Source organism: Ambystoma mexicanum, chromosome 9, assembly GCF_040938575.1.
Source record: "Ambystoma mexicanum isolate Mex_15411 chromosome 9, UKY_AmexF1_1, whole genome shotgun sequence".
NCBI lineage: Eukaryota > Metazoa > Chordata > Amphibia > Caudata > Ambystomatidae > Ambystoma > Ambystoma mexicanum.
Genome location: NC_090931.1, coordinates 1,179,885,985 through 1,179,903,370, shown reverse-complemented (window position 1 = coordinate 1,179,903,370; position 17,386 = coordinate 1,179,885,985). Strand labels below are relative to the sequence as shown.

General features: G+C 42.9%; 1 protein-coding gene across 3 annotated transcripts in view; it reads right to left on the bottom strand.

Moving 5' to 3' along the window:
• Positions 1-17,386, bottom strand: part of LRP1B (LDL receptor related protein 1B) — a 4,835,697-nt gene that overhangs the window by 1,993,205 nt on the left and 2,825,106 nt on the right. For all 3 annotated transcript variants that reach the window (XM_069616528.1, XM_069616527.1, XM_069616526.1), the window contains exon 25: positions 14,072-14,276. In XM_069616528.1, coding sequence (XP_069472629.1) covers positions 14,072-14,276 — 205 coding nt within the window. The remainder of the gene's footprint in view (positions 1-14,071; positions 14,277-17,386) is intronic.

Sequence of the window (17,386 nt, the reverse complement as noted above, 5' to 3'; positions counted from 1 at the left end):
AGGAAAACATGCACCCTTAAAAAAAAATAACATTTGTTATTGTTATTGTTATTTTGCATTTATATAGTGCCTTATATACCATTGGTATGGTCTGAAGGCGCTGGTAGGTTGAACGCCTTTGGGATGCGAAGTTCAGATCAGTAGAGAGAGTAGAGAGAGTCAAAAAGGTGCTTGTGAGCACCAGGTATGTGTGCAGCTCGTGCAGTATCCGTGTAATAGCTGCTTTCTAGCGGTAGGCGTGATGGTTTAGAGATCAGGAGTATGTGTTCGTTCTGGCAGGATTTATCCAGACCGGATGTGGCTGCATTAGGCCTGAGGAGAACGCCTGGCTGTGGGGTGTGTAACCAGCAGTGATTACTTAGAATGATGTGGAGTGAGCGGCGGATGTTGGTATGAGAACAGTTATACCGAATGGTGTCATAGTATCTCTGTGTTCTAGTTGAGTGGTGATGTAAGGAGAGAGTAAGCGTGGTGATGAGATATGATGAGTTATATGCCCTTTCAGACATTCTCTGCATACCAAACCATACTATATATGTCACGCAAATTCTATGTGCTCCAGTCCGTTCCATGCACTCCTATCCACTCCATGCATCCCAGTCTGCTCCATACACTCCGGTCCGCTCCACGCATTCATGCATTCCGGCTTGCCGCGTGTGTTCCAGTCCACACCGCGCGCTCCAGTTCGCCATGCGTACTCCAGTCATGGTGGGTTATATGTTCTTTCAAGCGTTCTCTGCATTCCAAACCATACTATATATGTCACACACTTCTATGCGCTCCAGTCTGTTCCATGCCCTCTTATCCACTCTTGTCTGTCCCACACGTGCACTCTTGTCTGCCCCAAGCATGCATTCTTGTCTGCATCACGCATGTACTCCTGTCAGTCCCATGCATGCACACCTGTCTGCCTCACGCATGCACTCCTGTCTGCTCCATGCATGCGCTCCTGTCTGCCCCATGCTCTACGCATTTGGCAGCTCTACGTATTCATCCATTCTACGCACTCATCAGTATTGGATGCAGTCTGTGCTTGTTCTTTCTACGTACTCGTTCACTCTACGCAACACGTCCGTTCACTCTGGGCACTCGTTTGCTCCAGGCACTCGTTCGCTCCGGCATTCATCCGTTTTATGCCCTTACATGTACTAAGCATTCACCTGTTTTACGCACTAATCCCTGCTACACACTCACCCCCTCTACGCACTCACTCCCTCTACGCACTCACCCCCCCTACGCACTCATCCCCTCTATGCACTCATCCACTCTATGCACTCATCCCCACTCCACACTCATCACCTCTACGCACTCATCTGCTCCCCGCACTCATCTGCTTTATCATGCTGTTCACGCATTCAACAGCAATATCCTGTTCTATATATTCATCTCTACACTCATCTGTTTTATACCTTCATCTGTTCTGTACACTCATTCTCTCTGTACACTTATCCATTCATCCGCTCTATCTACTCATCCTCTTTATCCACTCATCCGCTCTATCCACTCATCCGCTCTATCCACTCATCCACTCATCCGTTCTATCCACTCATCCATTCCATCCTCTCATCCATTCTATCCTCTCATCGTTCTATCCTCTCATCCGCTCTATCCACTCATCCGGTCTATATACTCATCCGCTTTATCCACTCATCCATTATATACACTCATCTGCTTTATACACTCATCCGCTTTATACACTCATCTGCTCTATACACTCCTCCGCTCTTATACACTCCTCCGCTCTATACACTCTCCCGCTCTATACACTCATCCGTTCTATTCACTCATCCGCTCTGTATGTTCGCTAGGTCTGTACATTCATCTGCTCCAGCGTTCTACACACTGTACGCACTTCCATATTCATCTGTTATCCATACTGATGGGCTCTACATAGTCATCTGCTCCACATACTCATCTGTTCTACACACTTATCCTGTTTACGCTCATCCGTTCTGGACATTCATCTGTTTTACACAATCCTGCGTTCTACTTGCTTCTTTGTATTTACGCACTCATCCGCGCTACACGCTTGTCCGTTCTACACACCGAGCCGCTCTACACACTCATCCACTCAACATGTTCATTCATTCCATACACTCATCCAATCTACATATTCATTTGATTTCCACATTCATTCAAACTATATAGTTATCTGTTCTAAGTAATACATCCACGCCATTCACTTTGTTCACTCCGCGTGCATTCTGTCCATTTCAGGAGTTTAAATCTCTTTACTGTTTCCGTATGATTTACTCTTATTAACCATTTCACTGCTTTGATCTACTTTATTTGTTTAATTCTGTTTGTCCTTCTAGTTTATATTAGGGGTTGTTAGCTGTCAGTTTCTCGCATCAGGTGGTTTGATGGATCGGTGTCATTGAGTTGTTGTTGGTATGTTTGGGTTAGTTTGGTACGGGTTGGTTTTAGGGGAAGAGCCAGGTTTTCAGCGGTTTGCGGAAAGACATTAAATCCCCAGTTATGCGGATGTGGGGTGGGAGTGAGTTCCATAGCGTGCGGGCCAAGGCTGAGATTGATGATCTGCCTTTCCTGATTGAGTTTGTCTTCGGTATGACTAGGAGGCTGGCTGAGCTTGATCTTACGGTGAGTGGGGGATGGTAGGTTTTTAGCTTGTCTTGAAGATATTGAGGTCCGGTTTTATGCAGTGCTCGATGGGAGATGCACAAGGTTTTGAAAGTCACCCTTTGGGCTACTGGAAGCCAGTGCAGCGTCTTAAGGGCTGGGGTGATGTGGTCTCTTCTGCTGAGCGCAAGAAGCAATTTGGCTGCCGCATTTTGTGCCCTTTGGAGTTTATTCAGTTGGTGCAAGTGGACTCGGAGGTATAGGGGGTTTGCGTAGTCCAGTCTTGATATAATGATTGATTGGACCGTGGAGAGTCTGTTGGGAAAGGGGAGATATGTAAAGATGTGCCTAAGGGTTTAAAGGTGGTAGTGGCAGGACTTTGAGATGTTGTTGACTTGGTATGAGAGTGTTAGGTCAGAGTCAATGGTGCATCCAAGATTTTTCACTGAGTTGGAGGGGGTCGGTGAGTTGCCCATGGCGGATGGCCAGGGTAGTGGCTGTGGGAGAAGTTCCGGGTTGCCACATACCATGATTTCCGTTTTGGAGGGGTTTAACAGGAGGTGGCTTTGGGTCATCCAGAGTTCTAGGTCAAGGAAGCAGGTGGTTGGTCAGGTCGGCAGTTGGGTTCAGAGTTCAGGAGTTTTAGAATTAGTTGAGTGTCGTCAGCGTAGTTGTAGCATAGGATGTTATGCAAAGGAATTATTGGTGGAAGGGTGATCAAGTAGAGATTGAACAGGAGGGCGGATAGGCATGCTCCTTGTGGGACTCCCGTGTCGACTGGTCGGGCTTGGGAGGTATAAGTGGAGAGTATCGTTATTTGGTACCGATCTTTGAGGAATGAAGCTATCCATTTAAGAGCGGTTCCACAAATTCCTAGGGAGTGGAGGCGGTCTAGGAGGATTGAGGGATTGATTGTGTCAAATGCAGCGGATAGGTATAGGTCCAGAAGGAATAGTGCTGCGCATCCCGCAGAGTCAGCCATCATTTTAAGGTCATCCCAAATTGAGGTTAGGGTGGTTTCAGTTCCGTGACGGGCTCTGAAACCTGATTGAGCGGGGTCTAGGAGATTGTTGCCTTTGACAAAGGCATTTTATTTGGGAGTAGGCGGTTTGGTCAATGAGTTTGGCAAGGAATCTGGTGTTTGAGATGGGGCGGTAGTTTTTGGGTTTGAGAAGGTTGAGCAAACGTTTTTTAATTAGAGGTTTGACATGAACCGTTTCGATTGCGTCGGGAAAGATACCCGAGGAAAGGGAGGCATTTATGATGGATCTTGCGTGTTCACCTGCGCAGGTGGAAGCGAAAATTTCTTTGAGGGTTGTGGCTGGGCAAGGCTCCAGCGGCGAGCCAGATGGTTTGCGGGCAGATAGAAGTTTGAGAAATTGCTCTGGTGATATTGGACTAAAGGATTCAAACGTTGGTTGCGTAGTGGTTGCAGCTGGTGGGGCTGCCGGTATGGGGGGAGAATTGTTTGGAGGATGTAAGAGAGCTAGTTTGGTGGCTAGAGTATTTGTTCTTTCGAGAGCCGTGGTGAAAAAGTGGAGGGAGAGTGAGTCACACAGTGATTGTGAGGGAGTCGCGACGGTCATTTTGCAAGCCGGATTGGTGAATTCGGAGATGATTTTGTGGAGTTCTTTGCTTGGGTTTTTGCAGTTTAGGATTCGGGAGTTGTAGTGGGGTTTTTTTGCTTTCCGGATTTCGGCCTTGTACTGATAAAGGTGCCGGGCCAAGGTGGCCCTATTCTCCTGGGTTTTGTCTTTCTGCCATTTGCGTTCTAGGTATTTATATAGTTGTTTAGTGGTCTTCAACTTAGGAGTGAACCATCTGGGGAAGAGGCCACAGTGGGTTGATGGTTTGCACGGGGGTGTGAGCCGCATCAGAGATGCGTTGAGCCATGAGTCAAAGGCGTCGGAGTTAGTTGTTTGTTGAGTTGGTAGGTAGGTGGTGGAGACTGGAGGAGTACGTCGGCCAGGTCCGTGACGATTATTCATTTTTTCCAGCATTTGCGTAGATTTGGAGGTTCAGATTCGAGTACAGGAAGGGGGTCGGGTGAGTGAATGGTGAACAAGAGAATGAAGTGATCGGACCAGAGGATAGGGGTGGGGGGCTTTAAATGATACAGGGTGTTGGAGCTAAATGCTACTCCCCCTCCTCTGGAGGGACGGTTCAGTGGGATGAGGGAGTAGTCAAGTGGGAAGGCTTCACTAGCGATTGGGGCGAAGTCGTCAGAGAGCCAAGTTTCGGTGATAAAAACCAGGTCTGACTTGTCAGAGGCGAGGAGGTCAAAGATGCAGTGTCTGTTTTTTTGCTACGGATCGGGCATTAAATAGGATGCAGCTCACATCGGCAGGTGAGGTTGGTCTCGGAGCTGGAGTGAAAAGGGGGTGGTGGCGGAGAGAGTGGAGACTGGGGAGGGAGATGGGTAGGTGGGTTGATGCTCGATGGGAATAGTGGGCGTGCAGAAAATTGGCGGGCTTTGGGCGGGATGGGTAGCTGCGTGTGTTAGGATGGTCGGGTTTGGTTTGGGGGATTTGAAGGTGGGGTGTGGGCGGTTAGGAGTTTCAGTTGGGGATGAGAAATCGAGGGAGAGGGGTTTTAGGAGGGGGGAAGCCACGGGGAGGGAGGTGATTGCGGGAATGAGGTGGTGAGTCGAGACAGGGGAGGTGAGGAGTGCTGAGAGATTGAGGGGGACCGGTACTTTTCCTCTTTAGTTTCTTTGTAGCGATTGGAGTGTGAGAGAGGGTAAGGGGGTCAGAGGGAGAGAGGGATGCAGCTTCGGTTCTTGCTAGAGCTAGGCGTGCAGTTTTTAGGGAGGGGAAAGGGTGTGGTCGGGGGGAAGGTGGCGGGGGTTTGTGGGCAAGGCGTGGGGTTGATGAATGCAGGGCGGAGTGTGCCTGTTATGATAGTGAGGGAAGGGGGCATGGTTAACATTGGCTGGTCGGGGGTGGGGTTCAGGGAAGGAGTGGTTTTAGGGTGGTTGGCTCGCCATTGTGCCCCTCTGGCTTGGTGTTTGGAGAGGGGAATGGTAGAGAATGCGAAGGGGGTGGGATGTTTTGGGCAGGGGGGACGGGAGGGAAGGCAGATTGCGGAGTGGGGGCGGTCCACGGTGGTCGTTTTTGACAAACTCTGGTGCAGTGGGTGTACTCATGCTTGGTACAAGCTTTTAGGTGGATTTTAGGAGAACTTTCTAATTGTTGTTCTAAATTCAGTGGGGGCACGCTTTTATGCACACTTCTAAGTTCAATTTTCACAGGGATAATATTAGACTATTAGGTGCACTTCTAGGTTCGACTGTACACAGAGGTGATATTGGGCTATTAGGTACTATTAGGTACACTTCTAGGTTCAACTTTACACAGAGATGATATTAGGTTATTAGGTACTATTAGGTACACTTCTAAATTCAACAGAACACAGAGATGGTATTAGGTCTACCTCTAGATTCAATTATGTATAGAGGGGATATTAGATTATTAGGCGCAGTTCTAAATTCAACTGTACACTGGGATGATATTAGGTCTACCACTAGATTTAATTTTGTATAGATGTTATTAGGTCTATCACTAGATTCAATTTTTGTGTAGCGGGGATATTAGACTATTAGGCACACTTCTCTCAATTCGACTTTATACAGGGAGGGTATTGGGCATGTTCTAAAATCAATTTTGTACATAGAGGTTATTAGGGAGATTAGTCAATTCAACCAGGCACGGTATTAGACTAATAGGATATTGGGCCCACTTCCAATTCAAATTTTCACAGAGGGGCAGTCGGGACACTTCTAGGTTCACACAGGTTATTGGGCACACTTCTAAGTTTAGCTTCTAATGCACTTCTAAATTAAACTTTCACAGACAGTCTACTGGGTGCCCTTTAAATTCAACTTTTCCAGAGACGCTATTGGGTGCACTTCTAAATTCAACATCTAAATGCACTTCTGAATTCGACTTTCACATAGAGTCTATTGAGCATACTTCTAAATTCAGCTTTCGACAGAGAGGCTATTGGTTACACTTCTAAAATCACCTTTCACAGAGAGGCTATTGGGCACACATCTAGATTCAACTTTCACAGGACCAGACCTGGTTTTATCACCGAAACTTGGCTCTCTGACGACTTCGCCCCAATCGCTAATGAAGCCTTCCCCCCTGACTACTCCCTACTACTAGCATTCGTCTTCAAGTCTTCAAGTCTCTCTTCCACACCTCAATCATCGAAAGCCAACCTTCCATTCCTTCCTGTGAATCTCTCCTCGTTAGACTATCCCTCTTCCCGTCGCTCTCACACAGCTTCCTAATAATCTACAGGCCCCCTGGCTACGATAGACAATTCGCAAACAACCTCTGCGACTCTATTGCCAGCCTTCAACTAAACCATCCCAACCTCACCCTTCTTGGAGACTTCAACATATGGCTCAACATCCCCAGCAACCCTATAACACACTCCCTAGTTGACGGTTTGGACGCAATTAACCTCCAACCCCACATAAACGGCCCGACTCACTATAAAGGACACACTCTTGATGCCATCTTTAGCTCCAACACCCTGATTCATTTAAAGCCCCCCACCTCTATCCTCTGGTCCAATCACTTCATTCTCTCGTTCACCATTCACTCACCCGACCCCCTTCCTGTACTCGAATCTGAACCTCTGAATCTACGCAAATGCTGGAAAAAACAAATAATCGTCCCGGACCTAGCCGACGCATTCCTCCAGTCTCCACCACCTACCTACCAACTCTACCAACTCAACAAACAACTAACTCCTGACGCCTTTGACTCATGGCTCAACGGGGGGATTTGAGGGATGCAAGGTTATGAATTAATTGTTACCAACAGCAGTGCTCTGGGGAGAATTCCTCACTGTTTTCTTTAGACTGTCTACCCCATTTAAGAAAGGGTAGCTGTTTTTTGACTGCCCTCGTCAAGAGGCGATGGGTGCCGATCTCTTCCTGGGTTGGGGGTCACCCTGGATGCAAGCCAGAGCCATTCCTACAACAGAGGTAGAAGGTGGCATTTGGAAGTGTCCCATTTCATGTCACCTCCCTAACTGCCTATATTTGTTTGGACAGTAGCTCTGTTAATCACCCCATACCTCTTCATCATACCTCTTCATTAAAATACTGGCCAGTTTCTTTCTTTTCTTTCCAGACCACAACATACATCAATGGTCTGGGTGTTCAGCCTGCAACATGACAGTACACCAAAGCCTGCAGACAGAAAGGTCCAGTCACAGCATCCTTTCAGGCACTGGGAAGAGAGAGAACAGCTATGCAAAGCAGCAGTAACACTAATGTCCACAGGGAACACCCTGAACCATCAATCGATAGAAGTGCATGCTGTGATCAAATAGATGTGACACAGCTCCCTAACACAGACGTTTTTAAACTAGCCACAAATTGGCCCCCCAACAGGAAATCAAGATATGTTCAATCTCTTACCTCTGGGCTCCAAAAGGTGTGTAAGTACTGCTTCACACAAATCACTATGGATTTGGCCATAACACAGGCACTTGATATGAATTGGAAAATGTTCCAATGCATGTTGCTATTAGTCTCAGATGGCTGACCTGCGAGGCAAAAATGTTTTGGGCTTAGCCCACTTTTTATGTATGCTTGTGTCTGTATATCCTATTGGGATGGGACGTCCAAATTGGCAAGCGGACAAGTAGGAGAAAGACGGGGGATGAAGATTGAGAAAGGAAACAGGAAGTTGTTGGTTTTATTTCGGGTGAGGTCACAAGATAAAGCAGCGGCAGGCCAAGAGCACAGAATGTAGAAAGATGGTAAACATCAGTGCTGCCGAGATTTTCTGAGAAAACAATGATTTAGTTGGTGAGAGAAAGTGGTACTTTGTTTTGAATGTGTGTGTGTGTAAGATGTGTGAGTAGAAGTGGAGAGTGTGGGGTGTAATCAAAGGCCCCATACTAAAGTTCTCTTTCACATGAAATGGAGGATTGTTAAACACTGACCAAAAATGGCTTTGCATGTGTGTTTGCAAGCTAAAACTGAAGGCTCATGTGAAAAAGTCCAATCTGACATTACCAAAGGAAAAAGCAGCATTTTAATCCCCAAAGGAAGACATAATTCAAATGACCCTTTCACAAGAAAAACAGGATTTTTAAACACTGACACAAACAAAGGATTTGCATATGTGTTTGCAGTTTAAATGTGAAAAAAGGTTCCCCTGCTAACATAAAAATGTCAGGGATAAGACAAAAAGTTATGTAAATTATGTTTTGCACACAAAATACTAGCAGATGTTTGAAAAGAAAAGCCTACCTTGTTTCCATGAAAATGTTTGTGTGGTGGCCAGATGCAAAACCTTTTTCTGGCTGTAGGACACATGTCACTAGAACTCCCCCATGGGAATGTCTGGGTTACATTCCCACAGCTATTTCACAACTGCAATAACATGTGGCCTCTGGAAGGCGTGGAAACCAAGTGTCCTTTCGAATTGTTGTCTCTGCAGGACAATTTATTTTGGTTGATGCATGACCAAAATGTGAGAAGGAGGCATGAAAATGGGGACTATCATTAAGGGAACCTGAAACTCCAATTTCAAAGAGCAAACAACCAACTTCACAGAAACTCATAAAATATCTAGTCATAGCCCAGTCTAGTCATAGCCCAGTCTGGCCCAGAGAGACAAAAGGCTGGATGAAGCAGAGCTCCCATTTGCTGAACATTTAGATTTACAATTAACGTAAAATGACTATTATAACTTGGGCTTTTTTCTCAGCAGCCATAAGTCAGATTTCCATTATTTATTTGTCAATTTGTAGGTAATTTCCAGGAAATTTCGGAGAATTACAATTCATCCACATATGACTCAAGGAACTGTAATGGCCATCTAAAATAGGTTTTTGGCTGATCTGAAAATGTTTCAAATTTGGGAGTTGGTGAATGGGTGGAGGGTGAAATTAGTAATATGTGGAATAAATAGAATTTTTCTAACAATTATGCTTTTTGTGAAAATGGCAGACAATTCCCAGAAAGCAATAGAACATGGTGCCGATCTGGCTGTCATCTTAATTAATTCCCCATGATTAGCTGAATTATAATATATATATATATATATTATTGCAGTTGCAAGTAAAATTATAGTTTTGCCACATAACTAGAAGTTTGCCAAAATAAGACATGAGAGCAAATGCCGATTACACATGGGAATTGCCATACTTCTGCTCCAGACTCCTAATCCAATCCATACTGATGGACTGGAGTGGGACTAGAGAGAAGTGTAACTGTCCAATCTTATTCGCGAGAACTCTTGCAGGGACTAGCCCAAGATTGTAAAATTGATGGTGTAATTTCTGCTGTATAAAAGGGAATGCACTATGAGGAAGGGACAGAGCTGCTGAAATGTACCATCAAGAGGGCTGATGAAAATTACAATTTGACAGCTGCAAGGAAACACCAGAGGAAATGGCTGAGAGTACATTTAGGTAGAACTGTCTATTTCTAGGGAGGTCTAAAACGCTGACAGGCTTGTATAGTGGATAGCAGGAGGACATCCTTGAGCGTGTGGAGACCGGACCCCTGCTTGATCTTTTCTGAGGGTCCTGACATGCAGCTGGCTGTCCTGAACTTTAAACAGAGGTCTTCAATGTAAGTAGACTTGAGCCCTTTGTAACCAAAAGATGGGAGAGTCTGCTGTCCTTAAATCATTTCCCTTTATAGTGGGCTGGAGGAGGCGGGGGACTGTGTAGATCCTTAGCCTATTTAACTAAAACCTTTTAATTTAATTAGGTCTCATTGGCAGAACACTACAGGGTGATTTGTGTTAAAATTCGAAATTGACAGAGCTTACTTGACAGTGAGCACTGAAAAACGATACCCTATAGTAATCCGTTTTGTCCTGTTAACCCCAACTTCTTTAAGGAAGAAGGGTGTGTTTGTTCTTTCATCAGTCAAATCTTTATGTTCCACTTTCCCAAACACAGACCTTTCATTGGAGGGGGTCTGATATCCAAAATGCTTCAATCATCCTAATTTTTATGTCCGACTTAGCCAACCCAGACCAAAGTAGGGGGGGTCTAAAAACAAACTGCTAAATCACCCTGCATGTATTTTAAACCAAAAGTATGGGTGGACTCATAATTGCCATATGCATTTGTCCAAATCTGAAAAAACAAACTGCTAGACTTTTAAGTGTTCAGGAACATCGAAATTGCACAGCATTACATTGGTAAATTGTGTTCACTGACCAGTGCTAATTATTTCTTGAAGTGAAATGTTTAGAAAGGAAAGTATTGTGATTTGTGTTTTTTTCAACTCACTTGTGTGATTTATTCATGTTGAGAGAAGTTTATTCTATTGTGCCACAGATGAAGTGGTGTTTGACATTTCAGTGCAAGTTTTGTAAAATCCAATTCAAATAAATACAATAAATTATTATCTCCTTGGATTAGTGTGGCAAATCGCCACAGTGATATTATATGGTGTTCAGACAGGGCTAAGCAACCTCAATATTACAGAAATAATAGTATTTGTTGTGGCACTTTAACTGGGGGTGAGAAGGTCCTTCCCATTTTAATAGTGGTCCTCAATAGATATCATTACAACAGTAGCGAGTGAGTGCAAGGTGATTTAGGAGTGGAAGAGGGTCAATGACTAGAAGAAAGCATGGGGGAGTAGTGGAGTGTAGGTAAGAAAGTAGCAGTGAAGTGAAGAGGGGAGAGGAGTAGTGTAGTGGAGAAGAGAGAGTAGCAGGGGAGAGAGTACGAAGGAGTCATATCGGAGTAAGGGTTATAGAGAGAGAAAAAGACAGCAAAGCAACAGAAGCGTAAGGTGTGAGTGGGTTCAATAAAAAGCCTTGAACTGTCTTTTGGAGTTGTTGCGTTATTGAGGTTATCTATGACACTTCTGAACACTTGTAAAATAAATCTTTGCTTCTTTGACTTGTATCCTTTCTAACAAAATATGATTTATTGAAGTAGACAATTCATACTGTAATGCCGTTTTTCACAATACTACTCTCAGAATGAAATGCAGTTATCTCAATATTCAATCTACATTAGCCTTAAGAAGGTTTTCTCCTCCTTCAGCATACTCCCACAACACAACCAATGTTATCTCCTTCAATGTAATTCATTTAAATGTATTTCTAAGAGATTGCATATCATGCACTGTGGTGCAACAGAACGTTATACATGTACAATGCATAGAGTCAATCAAAGCAAAAACACCATTCACTAATGCATTACATTATGTAATGCAAAACATGAACTTGCGGAACATAGAAAATAGGTAAAACATGAACATGTGACTTTCACCGAAATCAAGCACTTTAGAGAGTTTAATTTTAAAGCTCTGAATTTGGTGTGTGGTACATGTGGTGAAAGTCCCTGTATCACCATTGTTTTATTGCGACACCAAACTCTTAATGAGCCCAATTCATATTTCTCTAATGAGGGGCCACCACTGGTTATCATAGGTTACTAAGGAATGAAGTGTGCTCTTTCTAGCCATTCCTTTAAAAAGTAAATCATAAAATTAAGAATATCATTTTTTTGGTTGCACCTCAAGGTACAGCTTTGTGTCATAATCCTTTTAGGGCATAGGAGTTCCCATGCAGCCCGCCTGAGTTCCAAAAGTTTCAATGTTTACAATAAAACACATGGATGAAAAGAACGACCCATAAGGCTGTCTGTTTGGCACAGAGAGGCTGGCATTGCTCACTGCAACCAGATCAGGTGAAAGAAACATGTACCTGTAAAATCAGAACCAGTCCATGACTAAGGGCCTCATTACACGGTAGGCGGTGGACCAAGGTGCTATTAGCACCTTGGTCCATGCCGGTAAAATACCGGCACCGCCTTGGCGGAAAGGGGATTTACTGCCCCATTCCAAGGTTGGAGGGGCGGTAAATCCCCTTTCCGCCATTGCCCTTCCCCATTCCCATTTCTGCCCCATAGGGCTCTATGGAAATGGGGAAGGCGCTAATTACGGCACCGCAATTTTGCGGTGCCGTAATTAGCTCCGAGGTCCCTTAGCGGGTTGGATATTAACGCCTGCAAGAAGCAGGCGTTAAATCCTCCAACCCGCAAAGGGACCTCGTAGTACGGCGGTAAGGGTTAACAGTCACCGTTGCCATTAACGGTGACCGTTAACCCTTACCGCCGTCTGTGTAATGAGGCCCTAAACCTCTAATGCCCACCCTGTAGAACAAGACGTTCAGTAAGGCTTCATGGTCAATTGCATCAAAGACAGGAGAGAGCTCAAGTAGGAGAATCAAACAGGCATCCCCACTATTAAACCCTGAGTACATCATCATTTTATGCCTGCAGAATGACTGTCTATGAAGTGCAGTGAGTCCAGAAGCCAGAATGACATAGCGTCCTGAGAAACCATTAATCTACACCAACATTGCCTTATCGTGAAGCACGGTCATTATTGTTAAAGATGCAAGAATGTGATAGTTTGAGAGACAGTTTATGCTCACTGGTGGTTGCTTGAGTAAAGGTACGGCATAGCCTAGTTTGCATGAATATAAAAATGAGCACTGCGATTGGCCAGCTGTAGCCAAATTAAATCGCCAGCATGGGTTGTAGGTTTCATACATCTTCCAATGTGTTTGATAATGTCTCTCAAGCTTTTCATTTTAGGGAGAATGTGTTATCAATTACGAAGGTATTAAACATATGCTTACTTTACAAAATATGCACATAGGATGCTTGTAAGTGCCATTCATTAAAATTAATATGTAGTATTTTGGACAACTTGACATATTATTTTAACATTAAATCAATGGATGATGAGCGGAATTAAGAAGCTGAATGTGCATGTGTTTCAATAAGGAATGTTTAATTTCTCAAAGAGATAGGGTTTGGCTTTTATGAGAACCAAAGCATTGCAAACATGTGTTGCCATGTACGGTTTGATGGTAATTTGCATTGTCATTAAGGGCTAAAATCCACATGTATTAACTGCATAAATATGCACTTCATCAACAGAGATTCCTTCATATGTATGGGGGAACAGTTCCAAGCAATTGAGGGAATACATGTTAATCAATGGGAGGTTGCATATAGAGCTGGTTCATGTTTGGCATTTAATAGGGATGTGTGTAACCTTTTCTGTTGTAGCAAAGTGAGGCCTTAGCAGGTAAACCACACAATGATTTGTTATTTAAGGCACTTCCACAATAAATGATTTGGCCACGTGTGGAAACAGTTTATAGTTGTTTTCTTACACAATATTGAATTCATTTGGGTACATTTTTGTGCATGTTAACATGCATTTAAAATTAAGCTGAATACTTGGGTGCATGTCTTCATCCATAGGTGAATCCATTGGTAAGTGGGGATAGTTCAGGGGCAACGTGAAGCTAGACAACACAGTGTAACACAGGTTTGAATCCTGATCCCACGCTTAGAAACCAATCTTTGGTATTAAGTGTGCTATAAAAGGCAAATAATAATTAGATTAAGCAATGCTGTTTTGTGTGCAAACATTTACATTAATATTACAAGATCGTTTCTACATAGTTACCCATATCGAGGGTCCAACGCAATCGCTCTGGGGTGCTCCATACCCCCTGCAATCAGGGTTGATCTCATAGCTCCATTCAATTTAGCCACTTCAATTTGATCCAAGTTACTGTCAATCCAGTAAATGTTACCCGCAATCCAGTCCACTGTTAGGCCCTCAGGAGTGGCAAGACCATGTTGCACTACCACCTCAATGGCACTGACACCTGCAAAGGAAAATGTAGCAAACACATTAGGATACAAAAAAAAGACAGAAGTGTCAAGATATAGGGCCTGATTCACAGAGGCATTTTACAATGGTGAAATCCCACTGGAAAATGCTCTCTGTGAATCAGGCCCTTAATTGTTAATGCAGTTGTTCCTGAACAAAGGAAAACACCTTAATTCAAATATCGATTATCACATGTCTCCAATGTTATGATGGTACCCTGATACAGTTCTTGACCATGTTAGCATAAATATGTTGCTCAAGTTAACTTAGAAAGGGCCAACACCTAAGGCCGCAGCATTACTTTACGGTGGTTTAAAACACTGAAAACAGAACACGGTTTTGGGAGGTTACTGCAATACAGTAGCTGTGCATGTTTCCCATTTCTCATATACTTACTGAAACACATTAATATAGCTTGCAGCAAAGCAGAGCTAAAATGAAAGGACATTGTATGTGTCTGTGGATGACCATTAGATTAAACTTTTCAGAGAGCATATATCATCATCAGTCTAAAAGGAACACACATACCAACCCTGCTGGTTGATCTGCTGATTCCAGTGCCCTTCCTCCCAGTAACCTCTCATTACTATTTCTATAACTTGGTTCATGGCATCCAAAATGCATAGGAAAAGTCTGCATATGTATTGCCTACATTCAACTTCCTTCAACTTAAAAAGTGCAGGACATTCTTGTGATTTTATTGGTAGGAATGGAGAGGTGGTACAGCTGATGTCGTGGGAGGATGACTTGCAGTTGATAGACAGGGAGAGTTTTTAATGGGCAAAGTGAGATGAAGAGCTTAGAGCTGCCTGGTGTTTGAATGCGAATGGTGACTTCCAGGGATGGGAACTGCAGTCTTGAAGACAAGAGAGGGGGAGCTGTCTTGTTCTGAAGCATTCTGAGACAGTGCAAGGCTGTGTTCCCGGGAGTTTCACGAGGTAGGTTTGCATAGATAAAGCTCCAGTGAGTCAGGTCAAAGATGAGGAGTGTTAGAATGTAGGAGATGCATTACACTTATTGAAAGACAGTGTAGCGAGATAACTTTAAAAAGAAAATATCATGTTTCTCTAAGAATGTTTGCACTGAAAATGATGCACACTGAGTTCATTTTGCGATGTGTTTTATTTTGATATTTTTTGATCCATTTATTTAAAAAAAAAATGAATACAACGTTTTCATTTCTTCCATGTTGCCATCTCTTCACTGTGTTTTTTTTTTTTTTGAAAGACGAGGTTATGCTCGCTGTTGGTAAGCTGGAAGCAAAGCTGGTGCAACTTTATTGGTTTTATTTCATGTCTCCCAACTGTATTGGTTTTATCTTATGTCTTCCTTGTTTACTGTATTGGGGAAAAGTCAATGGGCAATTCTAGTGTTATACCAATGTGGTAAAGAATTTTGCCTCCTCATGTATCACATGGGAGAAGTTTAGGATAAGAGTAAATATATACAAATAAACAAGACAGAAGGATGTATGTGTGAATGAGTCCTTCTTTGCTGGTGGGAAAGAAGGCAGTGCATCAGAGCACATAGGTTACTGAATGTACATAAGTCAGTAACACAGGTTATAGATAATAGGTTGCATTTTGAATAAACTCACAGGGTTCCCTAAAAGTGCTAAATTCACAGAGTACCTGCAGACAGCCAAAAAGGGGGTCACAATTGTAACAAAAGAGTATTTGTTCTATGATGGGGTGGTAGTATAAAAAAGGTGTGCCCCCCACTATACCACACAAATAAGGTAATTCTAAAAATACCACAAAAATAAGATACCACTAAAACAGTACCGACAATATAAGCTAACACCATATAATCAGCAAAATAGGGTAATACTGAGTTATCTCTAATGGTAAGGCCAGTTTACCACCAGTTTACCACCAAAATATCACAGTAAGAAAATAATGGCAAATCCAGAATTTGCCCCAAAAGACAAAACCTCTTACACCTCTCATTACTATTCCTATAACTTGGTTTTGCAGTCTACAGCTTCTGGACTACACTGAATGGACGGCATAATCTGAGGCCTGAGGATGACCAGTTGCTAACCCATCAAACAGATGTTTACACTTAAGTGCACACCTAGAAAAATGCACATGTTTTGAGAGCGAGCATTTCACAAGTAAGTCCCTGCTCTATTCAACTCTATAACTATACAATTTTAAATTAAGCAGACTGCTACATTTCGCAAAGGCGCCCTCCCTTTGTGCTTTATTCTGATCCTAATTATGACATGTGATGTGTCCTCCTTTACAGGCAAGATGAGCGCATTTGCAATTCATGAAAACAATAAATAAAATATGAATGTAAATACATACATGTGCATCAAACCAAAAAATAAAAGTTACATTTTTAAGATATTTGTATCTTTCAATAATGAATTAACACCACATATAAAGGCTATACCATATAATAATGTTAACTTCATGATGATTACATTGTATACAGTTGTGTGTGATATTACTGTTAATGCTTAAAGCATGTCACTGCTCAATATGTGACATAATGAAATAGTAGTCAATTGTGCATATTGCCAGCAGTATATCTGCAACAGAAACATTCACATTCTGCAAAGAAAATGCCCTTATATAGAATTGGACATTTTAACAAAATACAGATGCAGAGATCATTATTTTGTCTTTTCTATTTTAATTTATTTTATACCTGGTTTGCTTTTCTTGTGTATCTTCACACTACACATATTCAAGCACTCACGCCAACTTCACACAAGGAACAGTTTTGTTTCTTTTATCAAACATTCCATTTAAATACATGATTGTTCAAACGGATCTATCCAAGTTAAAATGTAAAACAACAATCAAATAAGGCAATTTAAGGGGTTGTAGATGCACGTGGCTCTTTGTGGTGCAGGAGTGTTGAGGTCATATGATCAGCATTTCTCAACCTTGGAGACAAGCTTCTGTGCACAAATCTTCTGTTTTCCTTCATGTTCATTTTTCATTTAGAGGTCAAAAAGAGAACTGTGAAGAGAGGGACACACTGACCCGTCTGCCAAAAATATGTTTAAAAATAATTCTTTGTTATATGGATAGTGATTTGGTGGCGTAAGACATTCCAGCCAGAGGGTCATTAGGAGTAACTTTTGGTATC